Source organism: Platichthys flesus, chromosome 14 (assembly GCF_949316205.1).
Source record: "Platichthys flesus chromosome 14, fPlaFle2.1, whole genome shotgun sequence".
NCBI lineage: Eukaryota > Metazoa > Chordata > Actinopteri > Pleuronectiformes > Pleuronectidae > Platichthys > Platichthys flesus.
Window position 1 is genome coordinate 7,746,319 of NC_084958.1, and position 17,821 is coordinate 7,764,139.

Below are 17,821 nucleotides of genomic sequence, written 5' to 3' on the forward strand. Positions count from 1 at the left end.
AAGCACTGATTCCTGGTAAATCAATCAGTGAGACAGCGAGTAGAAACTAATGAGAATCTATGCAAGTGACCTAAGTATTTGTACTTAATCGCTTATGTATCCAAGAAGCAAGCTATACTACATTTCTTGAAAGGTGTGCATCAGGCTATGGTGTTAATAAATGGAGTCAGAAGCGAGCTGAAAGCGATCTGAAGTGTGGTTACACTTTTCAGTATTATCAGCAATATTTGCACTTGGTTAAACACAAAATATATCTAAAAGCTGATCAGTGTTTGATAGCCTGCAGCCAGCGCCAAAGAAGTTGAACCTTCCAGGGATGACGAAACTTGCGGCATCAACTCCAGATAATTTATCAGTCAGTTGGATGAGTTATGGTTCACTGTTGCTTAGCCAGTACTATGGTTGGCATTTTCTTCTTCTCTCAGTTTACAGTTGGATAGCAAACAACTCTAAGGTGCACTCCGCCACCTGTACCTGTTTTTTCACTATGCATTTTTCTCCCGGAGGTACATTGTTTGGTTTTATAAAGCAAGCGAATTACAGAAAACTGTACTGTTGGGTAACGGCTTCCTACTTCAATCCTACTAATGAGGCACAACGTTATCTCTGAGGTCCTGGCTCAGGTTAGGGTAAGGGGTTCGGGAATGATTCTAGTCAACGAGTCTCCTCACAAAGACAGTAGTACAAGAATGCGTGTGTGTTTCTGTTTGGAGAAGGACATGGAGCCTCACTGGTCCATCCAGAGTTCAGTGGGCTTAGTGAGTCCACAGTGTTTGTGGAGTGAAGAGAAGATCCCAGCAGAGCTCACACGCTGAATTTATCATAACCTTAGAGTAGCTTTATTACTAAACAGGTCACTTTCTCTCATTAACCTTTTGGCATCTATCTGCTTCAAGTTTTCCTCTTCACTTTCCAGCTCCTACTACCAATACAAGTGACGTTAACTCTCTCTGCAATAAATTGCTGTACCATGTTGTGGATAAGAGTTTCACTGCTCGTCCTCCATACATTGCGTTGAAGCCTTGATAGAACATTGTACCTGTATGTTAGAAGGAAAGAGCAAATGACAACATCATTACTGTTCTATGATGTCAGTAGGACCTCAGTGTCAGTATCCCCAAGCAGAGACATCAGTTGACTCTCTGCTGGAAGTAGAAAATTTGATAATTTAAGATGGAATGTGCTGAATGTGATTTCTGTTATAGAGCTGCTTTCACCACCAGTAGGTTTGATTTAATATCAAACCACACTAAAATAGTTTGGAAACATATGGGAGGCATAGAGGCAGAAGGGTTTTGGGATGAAGTGGAGACAGGAATGTAGAGAGAAAGGGTAGGGCAAGAAGAGGTAGGAAAAAAACAAGAAGAAAAGGAGTAAAGCCAAGGAAAGCAGATGATGAGATGAGTCGAGGAGGGATAGTCACAGGACAGAGAGCTCCTTTGACGGTTAATGTGACATGCGTGACACTGGTTTAGCCTAAAGGAACATTCCCAGGTCAGGGCTGTGTGTGTGTTATGGAGAAAGAGAAAAAAATAAAGAGATCACAGTAATGTCCTGTGTTAGCATTCACCATCACATGATGCCGCCTGCTGTCACACTTAAATCAAAACCACATGAACAAATGCGCACACACACACACACACACACACACACACACACACACACAAACCCACACACACAGAATCAGGCCACTATAACAGGCAATGCTAAAAGACTCACAGCCATAAATGGTTATGAGCGAGTGTGTGAACGGATAATGGCAAAAAGAAAAAAATTATGCTTTTCCTTTTTTTTTCTTGTAAAGAAAAATACAGAATTGAATGCTGCACTACTTTCTTATTTATTTTCCTCATCCTTTTATTTATAGCCACACCAGCTGAGGTACAGGTCAGCTGAAGATAATGTTGAGAAAATACAGTCTCGAAAACACATACAGCCTCATGAAAAGGCCCAATATTGAACAGTATAATACAACAGCTGAGTTGTCACACAGCCTATAAACACACAACATCAGTAGTTCAGTAAATAGTGGGAGAATGAAACAGAGACAACACATATAAAGGCACTAATGTGACAAATGATTAAGTATGGACAAATGCTCCGTTCATACATGAATTTTAAGGGAAACAAAATGTTGTTCTGCAGAGTGTGGGGCCAATACGTAACAGCATCACACTCGAATATCGTCAATGCAACGGCAAGCTTATCACAAGATTCATAACATCTCAGCAGCATTCACTATCCAGGCTCGGCGCCTGAGGAACTGTCTTTGCTAATTCACCCTTGACCCCCAATTTTGCATTAACTTGTGCTGAACATTCCCCCTCCTTGGCTCTCAACATTTTGTGTTTTCTCACACTTTTTCTGAAGTGCCCTGATGCTTTTTGTCATCTTGGATGGAGTAGTATGTACAGCGCCCAATTACGATAAGCGTTCCGAGTCTAAGGTCAAAATGAGGGCTGATCTCCAAAGGAATGTCTTTTCGTAGACGCAGGGGACCTCAGATGACGTTGTAGATAAGGCGGGATAGAGTCAGTCAGCTATACTTCAATATCTTGTTGTTTTTATTCTTTTTTTTTTTGTTGCTGTCATCATATCTCCTCCTCCTTTCTCATTTCTGGGCCTCTCCTCATGCTGTGGTAGATTTGTTGGTCATGCGAGAGTTGCTCTGGTCAGAAGCCCGATCAGTGACTTTCAGCTTCATGCACGACTGTTTCTCATCCATTAACATCTCGGCCGGTAGACACCAGCAGCACAGGCTGGACTAGAGTGGGGACAAAAGTGGTGAGAACGACTGTTAGGAATAGGCTAGGCAGAGGAGAACACAAATAATTAGAGGAGTGTGACTGTATTTAAAACTTGGCAAAAGATGGATGTGAAATAGGGGGTTCCTTATTTTTCCTGTTTGGTTTTTGATAGGACAGCATTTTTGAGGAATCAACTTTCTTGGGAAGAACTAGACTAAAAAGATTGTTCCACATGAAGCTGATTCAAACAGCTGGTTGGTTCCTGCGTCTGGCCCACAACTGATTGTATTTACTTCTTTTTTTATATAGTTTATACACATACACAGTCAGCTACTTATAAAACTTTGTAATTGTAATTTGTTTCCTTCAGAGAAAGCTAAGGTAGGTATTTCTGTCCTTGTCTTTATGCCAACCTAAGCTAGCCAGCTGCTAACTTTAGCTACATATAAACCATAAGAGTGATATCTTCTTTATGAACGTCCAGCTACAAAATACACAAATATATATTGCAAAATGTAAATCACTTTCACGATGCATCTCCTCTTCCTGCAAAAATGAAGCTAAAATATTCCACAAAGGAATGCCACCATCTTGTGCCAAAAACATCATGTAGACGTCGTTAAGACATTTAGACATTTGGACGAAAGAGTTTGCGCAGTAGTGGTCGTGTTGAGGAGCTGCGAGGTGCTGTCGATATACGCTTTACCAATGGCAAGTCAGTCTCAGCTGTCTGATCAAAACCAAACTACTGGAAAAATGAACACTCGAATGTTTATCATTTTTATAAGTACTACCTAAATTGACAGGAACCATTTCTGTTTGTAGTTTGACTTTTTAGTTTGGTCCATGTCCCATCCACTAACATGGAGAACACAAGGTTTATGAATTATTCTGCAGCCAACCACCAGGGGGAATCAAGATGCTTTGGCTTCACTTTTACAGAGCAGTCATGTCGTCCATACAGTCTATGGTATATTTCTCTAAGAAATGTTTACATTGAAGCAGAGTTACTTACCCTGAAGCAGTTCTTGAAGCGCTTGCTGACCATGTAGAGGGCGATGGGGTTGATGCAGGAGTTGACAGATGCCATGTTGATGCCAATGTAATCCAGGACCAAAAAGAAACTAAAAAAGGTGACAGAGACATATCAGTCTTCTGCGTCCTCTGGCCTGGGGGGGTGATTCCGTTTTCCTTCAAATCATCTCTATCATTTATGGTACTTTTCATGTGCACTATGGGAAAAGGATTTCCTCACATACCTGAGAAGCTCACAGCGGTTTGGGTCTTTCTCATCATAGATGGTCAGCTTCAGGATACGGCTGAGGTGCAGAGGCAGCCAGCAGAGAGCAAAGACCAGGACCAGGCAGAAGACTGTCTTGGCCACCTCCCTCCGCTGAACACACACACACACACACACATCTAGTAATCACTGTAGGGTAACTACTTTGATGGTTTGGCAATGAAATAGCCGTGGTGAAATCCTGGCCACAAAGTAGATTGGAAACTTAGATTTTTGGAAACTAAAATATTAAAAAAGAAATGAAATCCATTTTAAAGGGGAAATTATGTCTTACATCAAAGTGCAACAAGCTTGTTTATTCAAAGGCTTGACATTATTAAATTTTGTGTTTTTATGGTTTTGGGTCAGTATACGTCCATTGTGTGCCTGTCCTGCTCATAAATTAGTATAGTTTCACTGTATTTCTTAACCCTCAATATGACATAATTTCTTACAATGAATAACAAATAGGCTGAGTTAAACAATGCCATAATCGAACCTGTTTGAGGTGATCACTAAGAGCGATCTGGACGCCATTCTTCTTCCTCAGCATCTCACAGGTCATCAGGGTGTAGAAAATAGCCGTGCAGGCCAATGGTAGACAGAAATATGCACTGAACAGCCACCAGTCCTTTGCTGATTTATAAAACTATAGAGAGAAAATAGGAGAACAGCATAGAATCATGCACTGACATCTGCACTTAAGAGCTTGGTTTGAACATTAAAGGTTCTGAAGTTAAGCGTTAAGGGGGGGAGGGGGGATTCCAGGGTGTGTCTCAAATTCAGACATATTGACATACAATAAAAAAACTTTTTATCAAAGTATCTCAGTGAAGTTAAAGCACACACATGCTCAAGTGCTGCAGGATTTTCTGTCAGCCCAGAGAGCAATAACTTAGAATTTCTTTTCAACATAATCTCATTTCCGTAGAATGGATTCAACCGTGATTTGTCGTGAAAGCTTCCAAAGAACGACTGTGTGCATCATTCACATAAGATTCAGCCTAATGTGCCAACTTGCACATCTGCATCTTTGAACCTGTACGTGTCAGTATAAATAACATCATGTGCATGAAGGTTTTTCAGCATGCGCAGCTGTGTCAACATGCACAATTTTTCTCCATCGTGAAGGCCTTTCCCCCTCACCTTCATAAGCTCGGCTGTCTGCATTGGGTGTAGCAAGCAGATCCTCAAGTGTTCTCCTTTGTAGTCCATAGTGATCATGTCAAAACCTATTGCCTCTGGCACAGCCAGGATGATGGATATTATCCAGATGAGAGCTATCTCAATAGCCATCCACTTTGGCACGCCAATGCCTTTGATTCGGCTCCAGGAGGCCACGGCACGATACCTGAAAATACAGCATATGTGCAATCAGTTGACAAACTATTGAAGTTAGATTTTTAGGAAATAGATTTAACTAAGACCAATATATAAATACATTAGAGGTGCTCCTTGGCTGAATTGTTACCTTCACACTTTTCTCTCGCTCTTATCTTTGCATTTAACTAAGCTAAACGTCTCCTGGCTCTAGATTCAGATTTACTGAATAGACACGTGAATGGCTGTGATGTTCTTATTTAACTCTTGACAATAATCAAATAAGTGCATTGTCTAAAATGTCGAACAATTCCTTTAATAATTTCATCTTAGAGTATAAGTTTAAAAGATGTGCTATTTATTTATATTTTATAAATAATATTAATTCCAATTAGAAAGCAATTCCAAGCTCTCAATCAATTTACACATTTAAAAGCAGCAAGTAGTAAGGAGGTCAAACGTTACATTTGCTATAACATTTCTGTAATCCCTGACCCTAGTAACATTAGAAAGTAAAAATATAAGGAAGGGTTAATTTTCGGTCGTTTACCTGTCAATACTCAAAGCACACAGGCTCAGTACTGTGATCCCAACTGAAGCTTTCTGCACAAACGGCACCAACTTGCACAGAGCCACACCAAACGGCCAGTCTTCTGCGAGGAGCTGGAGAGAGACGGAGACAGACAGGGCTGATGATTGAGTTTTGTATGGCTTCATGTTGTTTTTCTAGCCCATATGTGCATGAACTTTAATTTATGGTTATCTTTGAACGTTCAATTTTGTTTGTGTACCTTAATGGGTTTAATGTTTTAATATTTTCCTGTAAGCATGGTGAGGTTTCTTGACCACAGAACATAATTAAGGCAGAGAGGGACAGTAGCTTGTGTAAGAAGAAGAAATAAATATGAGACTTTTCCTGCTCGCTTGCTTTAGGCCCTTTAGATTGTCCATACCACCCTGAGACTCCTGTCTCTGCTGTGGTATGCAACCGTGACCAGTTGTTTTAACATGCCTGCCCCCTAACCCAAATAAACAGATACTCTCACTCTCTGTCTCGCTTATACACACACAGGCACACACACACACAGAGACATACAAATGCTTCTTTATAAGGATTCTCTGACTCTCTTGTCATAATGTTTTTCCAAGTGCCTCTGACTCTAACCCCTAACCCTAAACTTCACAACAAAATGCCAAACCCCCAAGGCTTACCCTACCCCTAACCTTAACCTAATTCTAACCTGAACCATAAAACCAAATCTGTTAGACAGCCCTTTGAAGGTGCTTCAGAAAGTGAGGAGCTGCCAAATCTCTGTAAGGTCCAATGGTCCAATGGGTCCTCACAAGGATGGAAGTACAAGTACACACATGAACACATGCATACACACACACATAAGAAACCTAAGTGATAATAACATGCCAGAGACACAGGGATATAGCGGGGCTCAGCATCCAGTGAAGTAATAACATGTAAAAAATGACTTGGAAGCCCCCCTCTCAAATGTGTGTGCTCTGGTATGTGTGTGTCAATATGCAGCAAAATGTTAGAAAATGACCTTAATTGGTTATTTGTGAAAGAGTTTAACAAAAAACTGTATAAATGAATGGGAGTTTTAAATAAACTGAAAGTGAAGTGTTAATAAGTGCAGTAAATCATCATCATTATTCTGTCAATAGGCCTCTAAGGTAGAAGCTTTTTTACCTTACCTTGTAAACATTAATGGGAATGCCAATGATGATATGCAGCAGGTCCCCGAGTGCCAGGCTGGCGATCAGGATGTTTGGCCCGTTGCGCATGCACTTATTCTTATAGATGATCCTCAGAAGAGTGGAATTGCCGATGATACCGACAACAAACACCAAGCAGGACACCACCGTGTTGATGTACTTGAAGGTGTCTCGGATTTCCGTGGGTCCAGTGCACATGGGAGGTAGCCGGCGACGGGGCATCGTCATGTTGGGCCTTACAGGACCCTGCACGTCCCTCTCAACAAGCCCAAGCCTCTGGGTTACAGGAAGAGGGTCTTGGGGGACTTGTTTATTTGGCTCCAGCTGCCCACTGGCCACGAGGATGTGACCCGTCAAGAGTAGCAGCCCCAAGCAGAGGAGAGGAGTCTTCATCCTGGACTTTTTTTGAATATGGCTTTTATTCAACGGGGGCCAAAACTGATCCTATTTGAGCACGCCTGGAATACAAATAGCACAAAATTACCGTGTGCAGGTCTTTTATATGAAAGTATGTGACAGTCATTTGACCACATGAATATTAGGCTCCTGGATTTATTATGTTGCTTTAGCTCCCTTCGTAACATTATAAAAATATTTTTAAAAGGGTGGGGGGGAGACATTTCGGCGGAAATTGGATAGTTTCACTATGTGGGTGAGTAGAGGAGAGTCTTTTATTATGTGTGCCTAAATTATGTGAGCCTCAATGCATTGAAATAAGCAATGCAATAAGCAATGCATTGAGGTATCGAAGATAACTACTGAGTGGGCCACATGGCAGTCTGTAGGGAGCCATATAAGCCAGTAGCCAGTCAGATTTATCCTTAGCCTTTGCGTTCGTTAATATTTTTGTTTGTTGTTTTGCTGGCTGTTTGGATTGGCTCCCAAAGTTTTGGATTCTCTCTCTCTCTCTCTCTCTCTCTCTCTCTCTCTCTCGCTCACCAACCTGGATCATGTTATAATCATGCAGCTTTTATAAATCTCGGCAGCGAGCACTCGGCACACATTCCAAATTTCTCCAAAAGGAGGAATTTTCTAGTTCTTATTATTTCAGCCTAGTTTATAGATATGAACTTTTCCATAGTCAGCAGAGAACCGTTCAGTGGGTTAGTCATGTGGACCGTGTCGTTGAATGTTATGCACATTATAAGTTTCCTTATGACATTAAGGTCAAATAGAGTGTGCCCAGTTAAGCAAGTTTTTGTAGTTTATCTCTGTTACATTATTTTTGACCTGTTGTGCTTATTTTTTAATCGAGAGGAGAGATCACAAAAATCATATAAACCTTGGAGGGCCCCTCTGCAGTGAAACAAATTGTTTAGCCCCTGACTCATCACCATAATCATTTTTATACAGTCCCTAAATCCATCAATAAATGTCCTCCAGTCACGGCCCCTTAAACTCTTACTTACCTAACTCCTGACTGAGGTAGAAAATTCTCCAATGTTTACGCCTCTCAGATCAGACTTTCCCCCCAAACTTTTAAGCTCTCAGGACAGAGAAATGTTCCCAAAGTTGAGGGAGGCAGTTCTTGCAGAGACAGTCCAGTCATCTCCAACATCAACAGTCCTCTCCTTCACTGGTGCCAATGTGATAAAAACAAAAGCTCCAGGTCTGTGGTCCAGAAGCTCCAGTCACCTCCTCTGGTAGTCCAGTCCTCTCCAGCACTGGCTGCTGTGTGTCGGTGTAAACAGTATCAAGAGTCTGCTGAGCTGATCCCTGTCCTCCTAACCCTCCTCTTTTTATGGAGAAGAGGGGGTGGAGGAAGATGTAGAAGGCTGGCAGGATGTTCACAACTTATCCTGTATTTATAAGAGTGCCCTTGTTTTGATGGGGGGTAAAGTCGTAGATCAGTTATTGTGTATTTTTTATGCTTACTGATGAGTTCAGAATCTCTTACTTTTATGGTACAACACCATCATCTGTAAATTTGCCTGTAGGTATTGATAGCTGCTATTATATTTGTCCTGTTAAAGTATTGAAGGTTTACCCAGCTATTATTCTCTTTGCTAAGTTAAGCTAAGCTAAGTCAAACAAAACGCTGTTACCACCATTTGATATTGAACCATTTCCTTTAATCTACATCCACAACAATTCTATCACTTGGACTTTATCAGGCTGACAGTGTGCTGTCAGACTGTAGATAAATACACCATGTTTGTCCAACTGATACTCATTGAAACAATGTTATCTGTCAAACCTCGTTAAAATATTTAATGGAAATAGGTATTAGCATTTTGGTTAAGGAGGCCACACAACATGTCATTAACCAAAAGAAAGTGTTATGAAAAGCAGAGAAAATATTACAATATTAAAGTAGTGTTAACTTTGAGTTTGGTCGTTTTCCAGCGCCATCTTTATTGAATTTGGGATAGTGCAGGTTTTCAGGCACTTCCTGATTTGTTCCACTTTATGGCACAATCTTCCACTTCTGCATACGGTCTAAGATTCATTTGCATTAAAAACAAAAAGCAACGCTGTTGCTGAATTATTTAAATTACGACCTAATGCAGGCAGTAATGGAAAAGTTAAGGTATCACTTAAATTATCAAAATTCATTTTGAGGGTGGCATGAATATTTTGTAGAGATTTTTCACTAAAATACAACTTCATTGTTGTTCTAGATTTGAACTGAGAGGATGGCATTTTAAGTTATTATTAATCGTCAAACTTTAATATTTGTCAAGATCGATCAGCCTAGATCAGTCTAGATCAGTCTGGATCGACAAACATTTTCATTTCCAGAGCTTTGTCGTCAACATGAATTAAAGAAGAGATCTCCCTCAATGTGCGGTACTTCATGTGGACTGTAGATCATGTATCGTTTAAAACATACTATATGTACTTTGTGACCCATTTTTAAGTTTAAGGATATATGCTGTATCACTTTTAGTTTCTAATTTATAAACACAACAGGGGTGAAAATGGTGCATTACTTCAATACCAATGTTGTTTGTACTTTATTTATTCAATTAGATTAAAGCCTTACCTCCTGTCACAGAGGAGGTGATGTTTGTCCATTGCCCTACTCACCATAGTGTCACTCTGCATGCGTTTGTTTTCTCTAATTGCATTTACTGACAAGGATACAAATGTCAAACGGGAATTTTCCATCACCCGTAACTTCTTCCCGTCTGCACTGTGACTGTCACCTGGTCACATATACACTAGATTCAGAAACAATGTGTGTTCCTCTGAAGTCTCAAGCACACCTGTATCGGCCCAGAGCTCATCCTCCTGGTGAGGCTGAGCATTTCAGAGAAGGCTCACTCGAGAGCCAGAAAACTATTAGAACCAGATGTGTTTCTCTGTTGATAGATTGTCATCGCGCTGGAGCTTTAAGAACTTCTATTTGGTAAAGTCTACATTTGTCTATTGCATGTAGGTATGTGTCTTGATAAGAAATAGCTGCTTGTCACTATTAAGGTTTTCACTGTATAACACAGTCTGTGTGTGGTCCCAGAAATGTTCCTAGTCCCTTGCACTTCACAACTTTGTGTCAACTTTTTTCTCTTGTAATTATTCAGTAGATTTATACAGGGAAGATACAGACATCTATTTGCAATTGCAGGGCATCAGAAAAGGGAAGGACATTTTAATACAGCTTATGTCAAGTCATCAAAGTGAAGTTGCACAGAAAAACTTTCAGTTTTGTTTGACATTTTTTGTAAGATTATTTACATCGACCTACAAATTCCACAAACGTCTGCATGTGGAAGGCATACCTTACGGATCGTTCATCTCGTCAGGTTCACGCTTGACATGTGTATTCTTAACTGCCCGAGGAAGGGCTATGTCAATTTTGGTGCAATTTGGACACACAGCATCAATATAAATGGAAATGTGATAAAAAGGTGACGAGCAAAATGAAAAGTCACTCCTTATCTTGTGACCACTAGATGAAGGAGATGGAGATGGAGGGTTGAGTGAAGTGTGTGAGTCCAGAAAACCCTTCTGGAGTCTCATGGTTAAACAGTGGTGCAGCCAAATCGATATACAGTTGAAGTAAACAGAACCCCTTCTCCGTAATAAAACAACAGAAAAAACCCTCAACATGCCTCCATACTGCTCGTGTGGTGTAATCTGGTGTCCGGAAGCCTTGACATTCATATTCGACTTGAAACGAGGTCATTTACACCATGTTATTATTCTAAATGTCCTCCGATATCCTACTCTGAGACATGTTCATGTTCTCGTGGACACACTGGAGAAGTGAACACACTGTGGCCCAAGGGCAAGTGTGGGATGCGCGTTTGCATTGCTACGTCTGCTAGCATCGCTACTTCCGGTCGGGGACTTTTAAGCCTAAAACATGGTGTAAATGACGCTGTTTTAAGTCAAATATGAATGTTGGGGCTTGCGGAAACTTGGATGACACCACTTGAATGAGTGTCTATCCCTTTAAGTACAACATTCAAATTTATATGTATAATCCACGAATACGAACAGTAAGGAAGCAATTCGGTTAAATTTTATGAAAAACATTGATCTTCACTGCAGATAAGGTAAGAGGAACTCAATGTTTTCATAGACCACAGGATAGTTTATAAAAAGCTCTGCACACAATGTCCAGCACACAAACAACAAAACAGTGACAGTATATTGTAGGTTTACAACAAGCACTGCTCAAGTTTATTTAATTTAATATTATATAACAGTAGGACGGGGCAGTGCTGTACTTCAATTATGATTATAATTAGATAATTTTTATGAGAAGAACTATTGTTAGTGTAGCTTCAAAAAACATAGGCATGATGACTTGAAATCGCCTGGAGCTCTCCACTACATCTTACTGCCTTCATTGGACACTGTCACATGATAACGACTACAACATCACCTTGACTATTGAGCAAATCCCCTGCACTGATAAAGGCAATCACATGAATTCTGAAGGCTTCACAGAAATCACCCATGTGCTCAGATCTTTTTTTTTTTTTTATCAAACTACAATTTCTAAGATCAAAAGTTAACCTTTTTTTAGAAAATAGATTTGGTTGGATGGTAAAACCTTTAAGATGTTCCTGACATTTAAATGACAAACCTGAAACTGGAAACATCTGAGGCTTTGCGGCCTCTTTGCCTTCTTCACTGTGTTTCATTTATGCCTCTGGGCTGGGGAAAGCCATGACCGAAGGTGTCATGTTTTGGGTTTTTATCCATCCATCTGTACATCTGCTAATCCCATTCTCGTGAACACAATATATCAGGAACACCTTGAAGGAATTTCTCCTAATTTGGACTCAAGGGTGAACTGATTTATATTTTGGGGGTTCGAATGTCAGGGTCAATGTGGCCTTACAAAATATATTTTTTAGGCATAATTCTATCTTGACCAAAATTTCACCCAAATATCCAATAGGATGAAATGATTAGTTAGACATTTTCTACCCAAGAGTTCAAAGATCAACAACAGTGTGACGTTATGATGTTCTGCAAAAACGCTGTTCAGGCCATAATTCAGCACAATAACTCAGGAATAGTTTGACCACATATAACCTGTGGTTAGATTCTTAACTGGTGACTAGTGCTGGGATGTAACAGGTAACAGATACAAAGTACATACACGAAATACATTATATTGTACAGGGGTTCTAAAGGTTTTCTTTTCTTTATAAAGCAGTGGCACTATATAGCACCTAAATCACACCAAAGAACCACCGAAGAAACACTGAAGAATCACTGAAGAAGCACATGAGAACACGGACATGGACAGGGGCATACAACCTCGAGGCAGTTATTGCAGTTCACCTAGAGTTCACCTAGTGTTCTGTTACACACTGATTATAGTCACAAGCGCTTTTTGTCCATTCTTATCACTTGACATTTGTGCCATGCCAGCTTCATATGTAAGTTATGTAAAAAGTATATATACCATACTTGGTCTCTTAGATGTGTATTTACAGGCACTGTCAGCTTAGTACAGATCTTACAGATTACGTCATTTTCTGTAGTATTTGTGTTTCGTAGAATATCAAGATTGTGGCCTTACATCTACCAACAACACTATCACCATTCTGACACGTGTTGTTCTGTTCCTGTACGCTGCAGCTCGGAGCTACTGGATGATCGAGTTTCAAAGTGTGAAATGCTCTCGGTGCCATGTGATGGCAGGGCGATCACAGTATCTTGCCTCAGATTTGAGAAGCAGTAAGCGAGCCTTGTGAGTCGGAAGACAGTGCCATGCCTCATGTTCAAGCCCCTGAGGCAACAAGCAACGAACACTGAAACCCTGTGATTCAGTAACTCTGGTCTGTAATGAAGAGAGTCCCTCTTTGCTTTATCAAGAGTTTCAAAGCATTAAAAAAAGAGTATTGAAAAGCGTTGGCGTGAAAAAGTATTTCTAAGAGTTTGGGCAAACTTGACAGTACAATGGGAACAAGTTCAAGTTGACTAAAAACACTTTTGAAGAAGCTGGGATGATAAAGAAAGAGAGCTTATGAGAAATATAACATATTTTTTGCTATAGAGCAGGGGTCTTCAACGTTTTTCAGGCCGAGGACCCCCAAACTGGTGGAGAGATGGAGAAGGGACCCCCTACTTTATATATTGAATAAAATTGTGCTTTATATTAAAGTGGGCCTAATGCCATATAGAAATATTAGCTACCCTGTTATTGTTCATTCAATACTTAGCTACTCAAATATAACACAGGTTCATATATTCATGTTTTTAATTTAAACATGTGCAGGGCACAGGGTGGACATGCCACTGCCATTTATAAACATACATCTTGCAAACAACACTGAGCTATTAAAGTAATTCACAGATTCATGTTTTTATTTAAAACATACATGTAGAAGAGACAGTGAATCCTCAAGCCATCTGTGGACTCCCACATTAGTGAAATTTCGGACCCTGATGGGTAGAACACAACTTATCTAACCTTGGACGGATGGAGGTTGTCAGGCAGAGGGTCAAATCAGCCTCTCAATATGTCGGATGCCTGTTAATGTGTATTTAAAGACATTTCAATTTGTGGGAAAAAATTGGTTAGAAAATAAATCAAAAATTAAAAAGAAAATATTATTATTGTCTAATCCACCAAACATTTCGCGACCCCCCCTGCAGTACCTCCGCGGACCCCCTAGGGGTTGCGGACCCCCTGTTGAAGACCTATGCTTTAGTTAAGTTGAGTTAATTATAAAGTCATGAAATAATTTTTAATGAGTAATTTATAATTTCATTCATTATGATTTTCAAGTAACAAGTAAACATGGTCAAAGTCTTTACCTTTAATGAGTCCCTGTCATCAGTGGCTCAAAACACAGCTGTCACTCAACCTCATATTTGACTCTCCTTTATTAGCGAGTCTTTTTTTTCGCAGTTCTTTGACAGTGACTAATGTCCCAATAAACACAAAAACAGCCAAGAGGGGATTTTGGCATTGTCCATATTTTTTTTCTTTTACGAAATCATTTGCCAGTGAGTTAATGGGCGGAGAGCCGCTCCGCCCCATTTAAAATCAGAAACCCGTCCTCAAATATACAAGAAGGACAAAGGCCTGACTTGTGGATGAACAAGTGGGGATTCATCAGAACTCTGTCAACAAGAGGGCACCTTGCCTAACACACAACACGTCCTTTGAGCTCGATCTGAAGATACGACTTTACAGCCCAATTATGCCCACTGCTGTGTTTTTATGCATAAATACCGCCTCAGTGAGTGGCTGGTGGTCAAAGGTTACAGATTACCCTGGTCTGAGGACTTTAGGAGGGGTCCACGCAAAGGTCAACGGTCGATTCTTAAATTGGACAGTACGACAATTGATTGACCAACTCAATACACATTTTACTTATTTACACATGTGCGGAAAACCCATTTCAACTTGTCATCTATAGCACACCACCCACTGTTGTTAAAAAGAGTCCCTAACAATCTGGAGCTGAATAAAAAAAGATCATAGCAGAGAGAGGAGAAAACAATAAGGAGCAGAGAAGCAATGGCTGAATTTCTGCAATAAAAATGTGGTGACGCATGAGGTATGAGAGGCTAGACCCAAATATTACCATAGTGATTTTCTCTGAAAAGGAGGTTGTTTTTGTTTGTCTGTCTGTCTGTCTGTCTGTATTAATAGTAATATTACTCAAAGAAACTACAAAACGGATTGTCACAAACAAATGGTAGGAAGGAAGTGCTATGGCTCAGGAAAGACATTTTGATGATGCTCCAGGAACTTCTTTTTACTTTCTTTAACATTCCGAGATAGTTTGTTTCTCCTTATTTTCATGGATTTCTGACAAAGGAGGGGATTGTTTTTACGAACACATGCAGTTTGGTGCAAATCCTGTAAAAATCTGTATCCAGTGAATTGAGATGTAGCGGTAAACACTCTTTGAGTGCCATTCTTGTATTAGTAATAGTAGAAGTAGTGTCTATTATGTTTCTATCTCAAATAGGTCAAATCTTATTGCATTGTAAAGCTGAATGCAGCACACTGATTCACTCAGCTCCTCTTTTATTTTTCTTTCTCTCTCTGTTTCTGAATAACCCTCCTCTCCGTGCACGCTCTGGGCCCGGACATGTGCTGGATGATGGATTGTGTTTGGCTTTTTCCTACGCAGAATATGTCGGGCATAGCTGTAAGGCCCTGTTCAGACCTGGTATTAGCATCAGTCTCAAGTGACCTGATCACAAGTGAGCAGTTTTGAGTTTGTCGGATCACACATGGCATTAAGTATCTCATCATGAGAAAGGGGACCAGGAGGGGCTGAGCAAATCAGTCTGCTCTACGAAAATAAGATTTTACCAATTTGAAAGAAAAAACATAAAGTCAATATCTGGGCAATGTTAAGATTTTGGTAGAGACACATATCTGAGTGTAAACTAGGAAAATGTGGCCACATGCATCCCAGACGCCTCCAAATGTGGTCTAAGTGATCTGATCTCAAATGCCTCCTGAATGCATCTTGGTTGTGTTCACACCTGCACTTAGAGCTGTCCACTTGTGTTCAGACCACTCAGGATGGATGTTATAACCAGGTCTAAACAGGGCTAAATCAATATTGATTCCTCTTGAAACTGGATAATCCATCCATCATCTATACCACTTATCCTTTTAGAGGATCACAGGGCTGGGGGGGGTGCAGCTAATCCCAGTTGGAATTTTAACAAGTCGCCAGTTCATCATAAGACCAACATACAGAGATAAACAAACTTTCACTCTAAGAATTAACCTAACCCCATCTGCATGCATTTTGACCCGGAGAAACCCCAAAGACAGGAATAACATGCAACAGTGCTAACCACAGCCCCACTGTGCTGCCTGAAACGGGAAGATGTTGATGTAACTTTAAACTCTGGTGATGAATGTTTTCTCTCTAAATCTAGTGGAACATAAAAAAATCCTGGCTAGGCACAAATGAAACACCTCTGGACCTGTAGGTCGAGCAAAACAGTTCTCCCACAAGCACATGTGGGAAAAGCTGAACAGTCCAACTGGTGTGATTATCCAATGAATTATTAATAATAATAATAATTTCTGGCTTCAACTGGCGCTCCTTTGGCAGCTGAAGCAGCAGGAAGAGGAAGAGGTCAGGAAGAGACGTAGATAATGAAGAGAGAGAAGGAGGACAGCAGCCAGCATGCTGTTGTGGAAGATTGACAGCAAACAGCAAGTACTTGTCAATTAGAATATTTGCAGTGGAGCTAAGGGTGGGAGGGTGCCAGAGTCGGTGTATCTGTGTGTCTATATGTATAGATGTTAGTGTGTGTGTGTGTGTGTGTGTGTGTGTGTGTGTGTGTGTGTGTGTTTGCGTTTGTGTGCTTGTGTGTCCTCAGTGGATCAGCCGGCTGATTGGCCTTTACCCTGCAGCTTTGTGAACGAGTACCTCTTTACTCCATAATTACCGGGTAATTACTTCGTAACCTGCTCCAAAAGGTGAATCCTCTCTCTCTATCAGTCGTTGAGTTTGTCCTTCTGTTTGGGTCGATGGTGAGATGCTTTGGTACGTAAATGTGTGTTTTCGAAATTCATTTCAAGCCTGTGCTCACTCTTGCCTTTCACAGCACCTTCTCAGAGGGCCTGCAGACGGGCGAGTAGCCGGCTAGTTGGCTACCACTAATAGCATGTCCGTACTGTGCTGTGTGTGGCCATTGCATTGGGTGCACTCCACAATAAAGAGGCGCAAATTAGCATGTACACCATGTCATTGCCAATTGGAGCTGGAGCCGCTAAATACCCGTGACCACTGCAGTTACATTTGACCCAAGAATGAATGCTGATTATTTCCTTTTTACCCTGAGACAGCCAGATGCTGGTGAGTGTCAGTGGGGTTTTGTTGTCCAGCGTGAAAGGGCCTTCAGTTGTGTCTTCCTTCTGGGTTAACAGGGAACAATTAGCTGCCACTAAATGAGGTCTATAAAAAGATGCGTCGTCTTTTCTCTGTTACTCAAGTGCCTTTGTCCTTTCATGTCTACTGGGCCTTTCTCAAAATTGCATTTGAAGATTGATAACTTTAAGTTACTGAAGAAGAAACTTCTACGTCCAACAAAGAAATATTTTGGTTAAAAATTGAACCTGGGTTTTGCTCTGATCATGAAATTTTAGTGTATTTTACAGTTTGTCTTATTCTGCCATCGCTTTAGCTGGTGAGTTCATTTAATGTTGACCTTTTTTTTCTAATTCAAAGAAGGGTTTAGTCATCCGGACGAAAAAAGAAAAATGCACATGGAAGTCTTCAAGAAAACAATACCTTATGTGGACACAATGTATTGAAGTCTGTCCTTAGACAAAGAAAGAGCAGTTTTGTTG

General features: G+C 40.5%; 1 protein-coding gene across 1 annotated transcript; it reads right to left on the bottom strand.

Annotated features, from left to right (window-relative positions):
• Positions 1-1,823: 1,823 nt before the first annotated feature.
• ednrba (endothelin receptor Ba) lies at positions 1,824-8,685 on the bottom strand. Its single transcript, XM_062404598.1, has 8 exons — positions 8,484-8,685; positions 7,054-7,532; positions 5,897-6,009; positions 5,173-5,377; positions 4,526-4,675; positions 4,007-4,140; positions 3,763-3,871; positions 1,824-2,764 (listed from the first exon to the last, which is right to left on the bottom strand). Exons 2-8 carry the CDS (start codon positions 7,465-7,467, stop codon positions 2,630-2,632), a joined length of 1,260 nt encoding a protein of 419 aa, XP_062260582.1. The 5' UTR covers positions 7,468-7,532; positions 8,484-8,685; the 3' UTR covers positions 1,824-2,629.
• Positions 8,686-17,821: the final 9,136 nt, after the last annotated feature.